Consider the following 13428-nt stretch of genomic DNA (forward strand, 5'->3'; position numbering starts at 1 on the left):
ATGGCATCCCTTCCCTCCAGCATGTCAACCACACCACACAGCTTGGTGTCATCAGCAAACTTGCTGAGGGTGCACTCAATCTCACTGTCCGTGTCTCCAACAAAGATGTTAAACAGCGCAGGCTCCAGTACTGATTCCTGAGTAATGCCACCCGTCTCCACTTGCACATCGAGCCATTGACCACAACTCTTTAAGTGTGACCATCCAGCCAATTCCTTATCCATCAAGAGGTCCATCTGTCAAGTCCATGTCTCTACAATTAAGAAACCAGGATGTCGCATGGGACAGTGTCAAATGCTTTGCACAAGTCCATATAGATGATGTCAGTTGCTCTTCCCTTATCCACCAACACTGCAACCCCATCATAGAAAGCCACCAGATTTGTCAGGCACTATTTGTCCTTAGTGAAGCCATATTGTTTCTTTATTTTCCCATGTGCCTTAGCAGTTTCCAGGAGGATCTGCTCCATGATCTTGCTGGGCACAGAGGTGAGACTGATGGGTCTGTAGTTTCCTGGGTCTTCTTTTTTTCCTTTTTAAAAATGGGGGTTATGTTCCCCTTTTCCAGTCAGTGGACTGCCATGACTTCTCAAATATGATGAATAATGACTTAGCAACTTCATCCCACTGTTCCCTCAGGACCCACAGATGCACCTCATCAGGTCCCAGGGACCTGTGGACCTTCAGGTGCCTTAGATGGTCCTGAACCTGATCTTCTCCTACAGTGGGTGGTTCATTCTCCTAGTCCCTGTCTTTGCCTTCTGTGACTTAGGCAGTGTAGCTTAAGCATTTGCCAGTGAAGACCAACGCAAAAAACTTGTTGAGTACCTCAGCCTTCTCCATATCCTAAGTAACCAGGTGTCTCATTTACCTTCCAGAGAGGGTCCACATTTTCCCTAGTCTTCCTTTTATCACTGACATACCTATTGAAGCTTTTCTTGTTGCCCTTGATGTCCCTGGCCAAATTTAAATCAATCAGGTATTCAGGCTTTCCTAACCTGACCCCTGGCTGCTCAATTTCCCTGTATCCCTCCCAAGCTAACTGTCCTTGCTTCCACCCTCTGCAGACTTTCTTTTTGTCTGAGCTCCCTGTTCATCCATGCAGGCCTTCTGGCATTTTTGCCTGACTTCCTCTCTGTTGAGATGAATCACTCCCAAGTTTGAGGGAGGTGATCTTTGAATATTAACCAGCTTTCTTGAGCCCCTATTCTCTCCAGGGCTTTATCTCATTGTACTCTACCAAGCAGGTCCCTGAAAAGGCCAAAGTCTTCTCTCCTGAACTCGAGGATGGTGAGCTTGCTGCACACACTCCTCGCTATCCTAAGGACCTTGAACTACTCCATTTCATGGTCACTGCAGTCAAGGCTGCCATTGAGCTTCACATTCCCCTCCTTGTTGGTGAGAATAAGGTCCAGCATAGCACCTCTTCTCATTGGCTCCTCTATCACTTGGAGAAGGAAGGTATCAACTAATTCCAGGAACCTTCTGGATTGCTTATGCCCTGCTGTGTTGTCCCTCCAACAGATATTGGGGTGGCTGAAGTCCCCCTTGAGGATCAGGACTTGTTAATGTGAGGATATTTCTGTCTACAGAGGGCCTCATCCACTCAGTCTTCCTGGTCAAGTGATTTGTAGCAAACCCTCACTATAATGTCACCTGTCCTGTCCTCCCTTTAATCCTGACCCATGAGCTCTTGGTCAGCTCCTCATCCATCCCCAGGCAGAGCTCCATGCACTTCAGCTGGTCACTGACATAGAGGGCAACACCCGTTCCTCATCTCCCCTGCCTGTACTTCCTAAAAAGCCTGTATCCTTCCATTCCAATGCTCCAGTCATAGGAGCCATCCCACCACGTTTCCACGATGCCAATAAGATTACAGCCCTGCAGGCACGTGCATGTCTCTAACTCCTCATTTATTCCCCATGCTACGTGTCTTTGCATAGAGGCATTTAAGTTGGGCCCCCAACAGGTGCCTCTGTACCCCTCAGAAGAGAGTCGCCTCCTACTATCACCCATCGCCTTTTCTGAGTTCCACTGGTTTGTTACACGAGGAGCAGATCAGGCTGCCTTACTCAGCTCCAGCGTCTCTCCTGATGGATGGGTCTTTCCTCTTCAGTCTGCATGACCTCCTTGCAAATTCCAGGTGATGCTCAGAAAAATATTTCACGTGAAAATATTTCTCCAGGTTAAGCTTCCACTCAGTAATCCACAGAAAAAGAATAGACCTGGATATTCAGAGTAAGGTTCAAGACTTCTGATCTAAAGCACTGGTGAAACTGGTTGTTATTTTCTAGATTAAGTCAAACAGAACTTTTATCTTCAGAACAAGACAAAGTCAAGCTATTTAACAAACACTTTCGCAACATAATCCCAAGCTACTATAGAATGTACTGGTACTGGTAAAAGTACTAAAGCAATAGTGTCAGCAGGGCACAGGCTGCTTCCCAGGCAAATAAAGGCAGAAAATCTCTGCTCCAAGGAGTTACGAACAAAAGCAGATATACCAGTGACCACTGTCAATGGAGGCACGAGAAAGTAAATGAATGGTAACAAGGAATAACACAGAGAGCTATTTTAGATATTTTTCCTGTTACTGGCTACAGATTATTCTAATGGTTCCAAACTTGTAATATTAAAATTTAAGGTTGAGAAGAGAGAAATAAGGATCTTCAACCTCAATATCTCACAGTATATCTTTTACTTGCATCATAATCAGCTTTTCAACACTCCTACCAGAGACAAAAACCATAAATAAACGTCAGACTCACACATACTATGTAGTCCTACAGAAAGTTCTCAGAAACATGACCTTAAAGAGACAGGCTGGAGTGCTACCAATATCTATCTGCTTTTTCATGGAATACATGTGGAGAGATAACTGATGCAAAAAGTTCCTGCCACAAACACCTCCACTGCCCAAACACTTGCAAGTCAAAACAATGTTCAAAGAGATATCTTGTCGCACAAGAGACTAACTCAGATCTTAAACAAAACATCTCATTGTAGCACTCTTGCCTCAAAGGGGAGCACTTGCTTGAATTCCTTCTTTTAGGCCCATAAATGAATCTATGGTGTTTGCTTCTAAATTCTTGTAAAGTCAAACTTCTGCTTCGTTAAATCCATGTTCTAATCATCCACATGGCCGAAGTTTTCAGCACCAACTTTAAGTCTCCAGATGAGTTTTCATTCTCTTACTTTTCTACAAATCAGGATCAAAACCTTCAGGCCTCCTAACTTCTCACCACCATAACTCTGTACTTCCCACTCCCACATTTGGCCCAGTCCTGCATTCACATCACTCATTTTCAGCCCAGCTTCAAAATTACAGCCACTGAATTATGCTTCTCTCTCTGCTCCAGCATCCATGCCCACATGCAATTTGAGTACCATGGTCTGAGCCTGAATCCAACCTGCTGGTAGGGCCTTACCTCAGATTTCTAGCTGTGTTAATAGTCTCTCCTACTCTTGGACTCACACGGCAGAAGCTGGTGAGCCCCGTGCAGCAAGCAGCTGTATTTGCCATGTTGCTTTCTATGCAGCCCCATGTCCACACTCTGTATCAGAGCCCTTCTCTCATCGTATGATCCGTGTCCCATGCCTTACCCTCACACATCCCAACACAACACTGGCAAAGAAAAGAAAGAGGCTGGCAGGTCGCAAGCTGCCAAGTTACATTTGGGAACTAAAACATATCCTGCAAGCTGCTCAGTCCACTTCTGATAAAGTTTTCCAGATAAATGTTGCTAGTATCGCTGTATCTGCATGTCTGTCCTACCACCAATGCCTTTTTTTAACAGTGCATTAATTCCACTAGCTTCTTGAATTAAATAAGCTCAACTCACCAAAAAAAAAAACAAACCAAAAACCAAAACCCCCCCCCACAAACAAACAAACAAAAAAAGGCTGTCCATGCAAAGGTGTCTGAACTTGGACTTGGATAAAAGTATACGTGCACACATGTGCATGTGTAAGATCATTCCCCTGCCATTACTATAAATACTTTTGAGGCAAGGACACAGATGAGAACTTTCAAGCATCCATCTCAGCAAAGTCCTTAAAAAAAAAAACAGACAGTTTTTACATAAAAGAGCTGATTTAAGATCATTTCAAGTGGCTTCAAAACACCTGGGGACTGCTGCTATGTTTCTCTCCTGGTTCACACATTACATTTATAACTGCAAAATTTATGGCCTTGTTATGTTTCAAAGACCTCATACACTGCAGTGCAAATACAACAGTCCTCCAGCTACCACACAGATTTTTCTCAAGCACTCACCATGTTAAAATTAAAGAAAACTTATAACAGAAACAGGAGCACTATTCAGTTTATTACATGTAACTGTAGGCAAAGATAATTGTTCAGACCTTTACAACCACTAATAACATAAGTAAGCTTGAAATTATGTTTTATGGTTCTGTTTCATTGTTCTTTTTCAATAGTCGAAAGCCATATACAATTATTAGCAGAAAAATACCAGTGTTCATAAGTAATTTCATAAGAATGTCTGCGTTCTGCATCCGAGCTGACTGTCTCATCCAATATATGCAATTTACATATCTAACTACAAAGGATTTTGAACAAGAATGCTCTACTAGTATGTCCCTCCTGCTAATATTCATAGTTTATCTTCCACCCCCAGTGCTTCTTAGGGGAAGGAAAACTTTTGTTACTGGAAGGAATCAGTGTGAATAAAACTTGATTTTTAGGAGCCTCTCAAAGACCGAGAGTGGAGGAGGCAGATGTTTTCAACAGTAACGACTGAAAAGTGATTTAACAATCAGAAGCAAGAAATATTTTTCCCCACTTTGAAAGTGGAAAACACCAAAAGAACATGACTTGCTATAAAAGTGACTAAGTTGGCAGCACAACAGTAGAAACAGAAACTGCACCTGCAGCTCTCATTTATCTGCAGTGATTCTCCTCCCACCAAAAGCAGAGTGTAGCCTGAAGTCACACAGCTGAAACTACACACCTTTGATAGCTGCTATTTGTCCAGGCTTTTGGAATGGAAATACAGCCACCAAAGTTGTTACAGATTAAATGTGTATTTGCCTGAAACGCAATAAAATTATACAAAAACTTGGAAACTTTGATGATGCACAACAAAAGCAACTTTCATTATCTGTCAGTGCTTCAAGCACTATCTTGCTACTATTCACATACCACCACCCACACAAAAAGCGTCCATACAGGTTCATACTAAAGGTTCACCTCAAATCAATACCTCTTTTCCAACAGTAGCCCATGAAGTGTTTTTATACTCTTTCCATAACCAAAGACCAAATACCAAGTGATACTTTCAATGATATGCACTGCCCCAGCTCCCAGCAGTCCACTTTTTGAGGCTTCAACAGCTGGAGGTTGCCTATGCATGGTTCTCCTCTAACATGAGTGTGTCTAAATGTTCCCTGAACCCATTCCTATTTTTAGTATCCCAGGTTTCTATAGCAGTGACTTCCACAATTCAGTTTATGCCTCTCAGAGACATGAAAGTATCCTACTGTATTTTTGAGGTATTACTTCCATAGATACTTGTGCTGACCAAAGGTATATAAATATGCCTACAGATTATCAGACTTACTGGTCCACAGTTTGCAAAAAATGCTCTGCCATGGCCATGAACTTGCCTCCACTCACCCTTTTCATTTAGGCTTCTGTCTTCCACCTGACAGGGGTAGGATACAGGGGCCCCTTGATCCTGGGTGCTATCTGGCAGGTGCTCCCATTTCTGTGGAGGGAGGGCAGACTCTGGTTCCACCAGCCTCCCTAGTACTCCGAAGCTTTTCTACTTCATCTTGCAGCCTTTCAACCTCATCTTGTAGCTGTGCCGCTCGGCTGAGCAGATCATCTACCTGCTCACACAGCCGTACTCATAGCTGTACTCATTCAGCCAGTTCTCAATGCACTGTCCACTCATCTAACCCACACTTCCCAAGCTTACTTATGAGGATGTAATGGGAGACAGTGTCAAAAGCCTTGCTGAAGTCGAGGCACACAACATCCATTGCTCTCCCCTCATCCAGCCAGCCAGTCATGCCACCACATAAGGCTATCAGATTGGTCAAGCATGATTTCCCCTTGGTGAATCCTTGTTGACTACTCCTGATAACCTTCCTTTCCTCCAGATGCTTAGAGATAACATCCAGAATGAGCCGTTCCATCACCTTTCCAGGGATGGAGGTGTGGTTGGCTGGTTTTCCTGGGTAAAACAGAAACCTTTTTTTTTTTTTTTTTTTTTTTTCACTAAGTTTAAAGAAACATCTCCAGTAGAAGATCAGTTCCTTCCTAACAATATTGTCTTACTTATTATTATTCACCACCTCCTTATATTGTTGTATTGTGTTGCTAGTGGAAGCTAACTAGAGCTAAGCAAAATCAGTTCAGCAACTATGTTTAGATACTGCTTTGGAAAAAGAGTTGCTTTGTTTATGACATGCTAATATTACCTTAGTTTTAAGATCTTTACCTATATTTGTGTGCATGGTTGTTTTAAAAAGCTTGAAAAATCAAAACGCTCTCCATGACAAAAACCAGTAAGCCTTGAGCTCAAGCTCATCTGAATCTCTACAGAATAGCAACAGACTCATAATTCAGCTCTTCATCAGATCTTTCTGATGAAAGATCAAACTTTGCAGCACAGAACAGGTAACTGTGGGAAAAGCTGCAAGAGCACAAATGATTCTCAGCTAGAAGTCTGAATGGGGAGGAGAAGGAGCAATCTGTCTTTAACTACAAGTATCAAATAACTAACCTTTGAACCTATGATTGCAATTCCTGAATGCCCAAAGAGAAAACCATTTGAAATATTATTTTCATAGCCCCTGTACACTAGGCCAGCAACATTCAGAAAATAACAGGAAATTATGAGATAACCTAGAAAAAAGAAAAATCAGTATTTTGATTTCTGTGCTTTTAAGATTGTTATTTTGATTGTCCTGAAAATGACAGTATTCTGAAAAGAAAGCAAGATAAAGGATGGTTGTTATATCACTGAGTTTTTCCAGTCTTTGCTATTTATAACTGACATAACTTCTTACTGTTTTTAATTTACATGTTAGTATATATTTCATGTTCATAAGGGACAGTTTAACAAAGATGACAAAAATTTATAGGAAATTTAAATATACAATCTCACTTGTCACATCTACAAAACCAGCAATGTGTATGTAGAAATTGGAAAAAAAAAATATATACATACACCCACAAGTCTCCAGGCTTCACTTATCACTGCATACTGGAGCCGATTCAGAACAAACCCCTCAATTTCTCTGTTTAGTTTGACAGGAGATTGACCAATCTTCTTCATCAGGGCATATGTTCTTTCTGTAGTAGAAGGATCTGTTTCTGGATGAGGAACAATTTCAACCAAGGGCACAAAGTAAGGTGGATTTACCTCAAGAAGAAACACAAAAGAACGACAACTGTCAACAGCTTAACAGAACAAGTTAATATAAAACATCTTTATAGCTTGCTAATAGCATGGATATTTTCCAGTGAACAAAGCCAGCCTGATCTTCAGACCCTGAAAGACTTCACTAATCCAATAAAAGTTGGTGCATTAATTCAAATTGAAAAAAAATAATTAATCTTGCATTAATCTAACTCTGTTTGACCCCAAAGTTCATGGAGCTACACTAAAGATGATAGCACTGAAACAGTACTAGAAGACTTTATACTGATGAGTAACCGATGACTTCTCAATATTCAGGCTGTTTGTTGTTGTAGAACATATGGTCACCATTTGTCTTTCTAAATGAAGCAAGGTATTTCTTTTAAGATATTCAGAAACTTTATAACAAAATTATTGCTGCAAGACACAACACTTAATAGATAAGCTGCTACTAGCCCAAGCCTGTAAATATGTGCTAAACACCATAACAGATATTACATAAAACATAGTTCAATGAAGTTGCAGAACAGGTTACCTTCCAAACACTGTATCTACTTTAAAAAAAAAAAATTTACCTCTCCCTGACTCTTCCCAAATGTAATTTCTCATCAAGTCAAGACATCTGTGTAATGTATTTTTGAAACAATAGACAAAAAGTTCTAAAGAACATCCTAGAAGCAGCTAGAAGTTCTTCAGGTCACAGTTTTACAGGGAATAACACTGCCTGCATGCTCTCTCCAAAAGCAGCAGTCCTTCAGCCATACTCAAGGTGTTAAACTCAGCTCTCAGTCTAGTTTCAAGGCAGTAGAAGGAGCTTACATATCAGAAGTTACTAACAGAACTAACACTGACATTTAAAGGATGGTAATTAAGTACCAATTCTTTCACCTTGCTCCCTTGTAGTCAACTGCTCTTAACTGTGCTCACATAAATGCAAGTACAGGATTTAGTCACAGCAACACACAAGCAGTCTTTCCTCTCTGCACGTTCTTCTTTTCAGTACTTACATGGTTCCCTTTACTGTAGGGTCTGACCAACACATAACCTGATGTAGGTTACATCTGCTTTAACTACTGATGTAACACACTTCATTCCCTTTGAAGTGCCTTGTGCTCCAACATAACCCTTCCGACATCAGTCTCTTTGGCAGTGTCACCACCAACTCCGAGAACGGCATGAAAGACACAATTGCAGGTGTGGTGCCAGGCAATTTAGCAAGACCCAAACTCCTTCAAGGACCAAGAAGTTCTCTGAAGGCTTTTCTAACCCTTAAGCATATCACAGGTTCCAATTGGGAAGAGGACAAGTTAATTGTTGAGAGAGACTGAGGCTGTTATAAATTTCTTCCAAGATTAGTGTTGACAGTCATCTTATTGAGATATTCAATTACATGAACTTGGCACAGTACTCAGAGAGTATATGAGTGTGTTCATGAGCACACTGAGGAGACTTAGGAAGATAATTTTTTAGGATTGAGACAATAGTTGTTGCTAAAAACTAAAAGTGGTAAGATGACATTGGGGGTGGGGGAAGGTTTCTAAAAATGAGAAGGGGAATGCACAACATTTCTTCAGGGAGCAGCAGCCTAACAAAATGAAAGCTAAGAAAGGATGATACACACATCAAATTTATTTTAACAGACTGTGAATAAGATTGAAACAAAATTTAGAAGACACAAACAACTTTCAACAGGAGCAGTAGAGTTAAAAAAAAAAAAAAAATCTAAGAGATAGAGCTCACTACATTTTAAAGGTGATTTGATTACATGGTTTCCTGTACAGCAAGGGTCTTCACTCAATGGCACACAGTCTCCTCTAGCTTCGTTTCTAGCTTGTGATCTAGCAGGCATATACAGTACATGAAAAATGAACTGCTCTGCAGAAGACCTCTACTGATACAATGCCTGAAACTGCTTGCAGAGAACAGCTGTACCCACAAGTATTGCATGCATTTGTACCATACAGGTGTGCTATGGGATTTCATTTATTTTTTTCTAATTACTGAACCTATTGCTATGTTAAGCAAAGGGATGAGCTCCTTCTGCCCTTTGGGCATTTAATTTAATTTCTCCTTAACATGCTCACCTGTGCCAGAGACTTTACAACTTTAGCTTTTAGTTTTTCTGGTATATCAAATCCACACTTGTTTTCACAGTGTCCTCCAGAGCTGCTTGCCTCCTGCAGTCTCCTTTTCCCATATCCTGCTGTTGTGTTCAAGATGTTAGTAAGGCCATGGTTAAAAAAAAAAAAACACCAAAAGCCTGCAACTACTACAAAACAAGCATGTTTATTGATGTAACAGATGCAGAAAGGCCTCTGGAAGAGTACACTGGCTCACAGCTTCTCCAGTACACTCCTCTTTGAGTGAAGCTGAGATTACTAAGAAAATAGTCTCAGTTGGATTGCAAAGCCATTTCAGAACAATCAGACATTTTAAGGCAGCCCAGTGTGTTTTCTTTGGAAAAGACATACATCCTTACAACAGCAATCTAGAAAATGTTTATGCAGGACTAGCTCTCTTTCCAGATCTGATAAAAACCTGGTTTCAGAAGTGGCTCCTATAAAGACTGTAGCTCAGACTAGAAACCAGAAACAAGTCAACTGGTACAGACTAACTTGGGAAAATAGTAATGTAAAAATCATAGCTATAGTTATTTAATAGAGAAGTCCAGAAGAAACATTATCTCTGCTCTTGCACTGCAGAAAATTACAATCTCATATTTCCAAGATGAGAACTACTATTGGAACTACTGAATTTTAGACTGGACAAAGGCTAAACCTAGGTACAGACACATACTTTGAAGTTTGAATTTTTATTTTTTTTTAAAGGAAGTGAAAACTAATTATACAAAAAGAAACCAATCCTTTTTTTTCCTTTAGCTTTCCAGTCACCCCAAGACACAATGGTGGTGGCGGAAGGATGGCAGAAAGGGAATGATCAAATACTTTTGACACCACAGCATTAGGCTACAGATGAAGTGGGCCTATATGAACCTCATGAGGTTCAACAAGGCCAAGTGCCAGGTCCTGCACCTGGGTTGGGGCAATCCTCGGTACCAATACAGGCTGGGGGATGAAGGCATTGAGAGCAGGCAGCCCTGCAGAGAAGAACTTGAGGATACTTGTGGACAGAAAGCTGGACCTGAGCAAGCAATGTACACTCGCAGCCCCGAAAGCCAACTATATCCTGAGCTGCATCAAAAGAAGCGTGGCCAGCAGGTCAAGGAAGGTGATTCTGTCCCTCTACTCTGCTCTCATGAGACCCCACCTGGAGTACTGTGTCCAGTTCTGGGGCCCTCAACATAAGAAGGACACAGACCTACTGGAGTGAGTCCAGAGGAGGGCCACAAAAATGATCAGAGAGCTGGAGCACCTCTCCTATGAAGAAAGGCTGAGAGAGTTGGGATGGTTCAGCCTGGGCAAGAGAAGGCTCCAGGGAGATCTTATTGCAGCCTTTCAATACTTCAAGGGGGCCGTATAAGAAAGATGGGGACACACTTTTTAGCAGGGCCTGTAGTGATAGGACAAGGGGTTATGGTTTGAAACTAAAAGAGGTTGATTTGGACAAGATATAAGGAACAAATTTTTTATTATGAGGGTGGTGAAACACTGGAACAGGTTGCCCAGAGAGGTGGTAGATGCCCCAACCCTGGAAACATTCAAACTCAGGCTGGATGGCGCCCTGAGCAACCTGATCCAGTTGAAGATGTCCCTGCTCACTGAAGGGGGGTTGGACTAGATGACCTTTAAAGGTCCCTTACAACTCAAACCATTCTATGATTCTAAAGGTAGCTGTAGAGACATTACAGTAAAGTGGTGCTGTATTTTTGTGCTCACAGGGCCCCTCTCAAGCAAGCCCAGGGAACTGACATTTACTTTACACCCTGAGAGATGCCCTGGAGAGACAACACGTAGTTACCAAATTGCAGACAGCAGCACCCTTCTCTAGATACTGCAAACCTTCTTAACTGATCTGTCAAGCAGAGATTAACATTAGGCTACCAAATTCATTAGCTATTGAGTAATGTAAAACAGAAGAAGTAAGAGTCCCATTGGTCAAGACAAAATGCTCTTCCATACTGAGGAGAGACGTGATAAACTGCTGTCTGGCAGCCCCATGTAGACCTCAACAGAGGCTCACAGGTGCCCTTCAGCATTCTGAGGTTCTGCTGCCACCTCTAGTCATGTCATTTCTGCATCACTGCCCTATCCCAACTGGCCACAAAGCATGCAAATTCAACTCCAAGTAAATTTGTTCCATTTCATCCACCTGCTTTTCCTCTTCAGGTATATTGCTTCTCCATCAAAAGTCTGAAGAAGCCAGAGTCAAAACCTTCCATCTTTCACTTACATTACCTGACACGCATATGCAGTTCACTGTTTGGATCCTTATTGCTAACCAACAGCAGCTGAAAAAGGATACTAGAAGAGACTGATGATGCCACAAGAAGAAAGTAGGGAAATGTATAGGTTTGTCTTCAAAATACAGAATTCCTACATTTTGAGAGCCAGTAATTTGAGTAACACGCAACAACATGAGCACAACAGCTTACACTGAACGTATCTTGAGCCAACAGTATGAAACATGCACACATCATCTCAATGTAGCAGATACTGCTGCTCACAGAATGACCAAACTAAAGCTTTTCTGAAAAGTCAGGCCTCTGCACATTAATGATGGCTCCAAAGCACTCCAAATATCCTTCTATATCTCTCAGTCTTCAGGGAAGAGCTTGGGGTGCAGTTTAGTTAAACACCTGTACTACTACTGCTACAAAAATAAAAAATGCCATCATACTTACAGGATGTGACACAATACACTGCTTAACATGCTTCAGGCCAGTGAACAGTTTGCTGGGTAAGAGACAAGAGGTCGAGCTGCTCAGGATAACGTTGTCATCAACAATAAGATCTAACTGACCAAAAATCTTCCTTTTCAGTTCCAGGTTCTCTGGAGTACACTCCTGGAAAAAAAAAAAAACAAAAAACCAAAACCAGTATTAAAAGTCTTCCAGTTCAATAGTACTTACCCATGTATTTCAGACTTCACTGATCCCAGCTTGACACCTAGGATCTCTGCACAAACCATCTTTGTTAATCAGCCTAGATATATCAGTGAGTCATAACACAAAAACACCTTCCCACATACCAAAAAACAGAAAGCCCAAGAATTTCTTTATAGAAGACGGACCACCACACACCACAGGAGATTTAACACAAAACAAATCATTTTGCTTTGTCTAAAATATACTTTTACTTGTGAACAGAGATAACACAGTATGGAGGAATAGGTCCATTTTTTTAAAGAATGTCACAAAATAGAAGTCAGTATTCTCTCTCTCAGACAAAATGGAAATGAATAGCTGTATCTCAAAAGAAGATGAACTTACAATCTCCAAAATTACAGCAGGAGATTCCAAGATACAATTCTAGAACCTGTACCAAAACATCTCTCAGTGACCCTCACACTTAAAAAGCTTAAATATCTTCATTCATTTCAACTCTGAGAAAGATTTCTGAAACAGAATGCATACTATCAGAACTTCTCCCAAAGCTACTGAGCATGTTCAGCTCTGCAGTATTGTGTGAAATTTCACATGTATGAGCCAAGAGCCACAATCTACAGTCACTAGAATTTTAGTCATCCCCAGGAGCTGCCTGAAGTCCACCAGTCTAGGAGCAACAAGGACATGGGAGAATAACTTCAGTGGATCCCACAATCAACAGGAAAGACTTCAGTCTACAAGGAGAAAAACAGGCAAACAAAGCCAGCTTGTATTCTCTTTTTTTTGGAAGGGTTTAAAAAAAATAAAAAATCCAAACAGGATCCCTACCTTGTAAAATCTCATCTTTCTCCTTAAAACACACAGAAAATACCTGCTCTTTTCCAACTCTAACCTTCTCCTACCTGTCAGTACTTCATTCTATCCTTCCTGTTATGCTAAACTGCACATGAAGGTAGGGAAAAGGCTGTACATTTAATATAATCCAAAATTTACATTTAATACCTACAGCTTCTGACAGACTCTGTGGCAGGGA

The 13428-nt window shown here is 41.1% G+C and overlaps 1 protein-coding gene across 1 annotated transcript in view; it reads right to left on the minus strand.

Moving 5' to 3' along the window:
* The window catches only part of CRYL1 (crystallin lambda 1), a gene marked incomplete at both ends in the record, with an annotated part of 41980 nt that overhangs the window by 5213 nt on the left and 23339 nt on the right, over positions 1–13428 (minus strand). The window contains 2 exons of the mRNA XM_010166247.1: positions 7199–7393; positions 12192–12353. Of these exons, the coding sequence (XP_010164549.1) occupies positions 7199–7393; positions 12192–12353 (357 nt within the window). The remainder of the gene's footprint in view (positions 1–7198; positions 7394–12191; positions 12354–13428) is intronic.

This window comes from Antrostomus carolinensis, unplaced genomic scaffold (assembly GCF_000700745.2).
Source record: "Antrostomus carolinensis isolate BGI_N321 unplaced genomic scaffold, ASM70074v2 scaffold4934, whole genome shotgun sequence".
Taxonomy (NCBI): domain Eukaryota; kingdom Metazoa; phylum Chordata; class Aves; order Caprimulgiformes; family Caprimulgidae; genus Antrostomus; species Antrostomus carolinensis.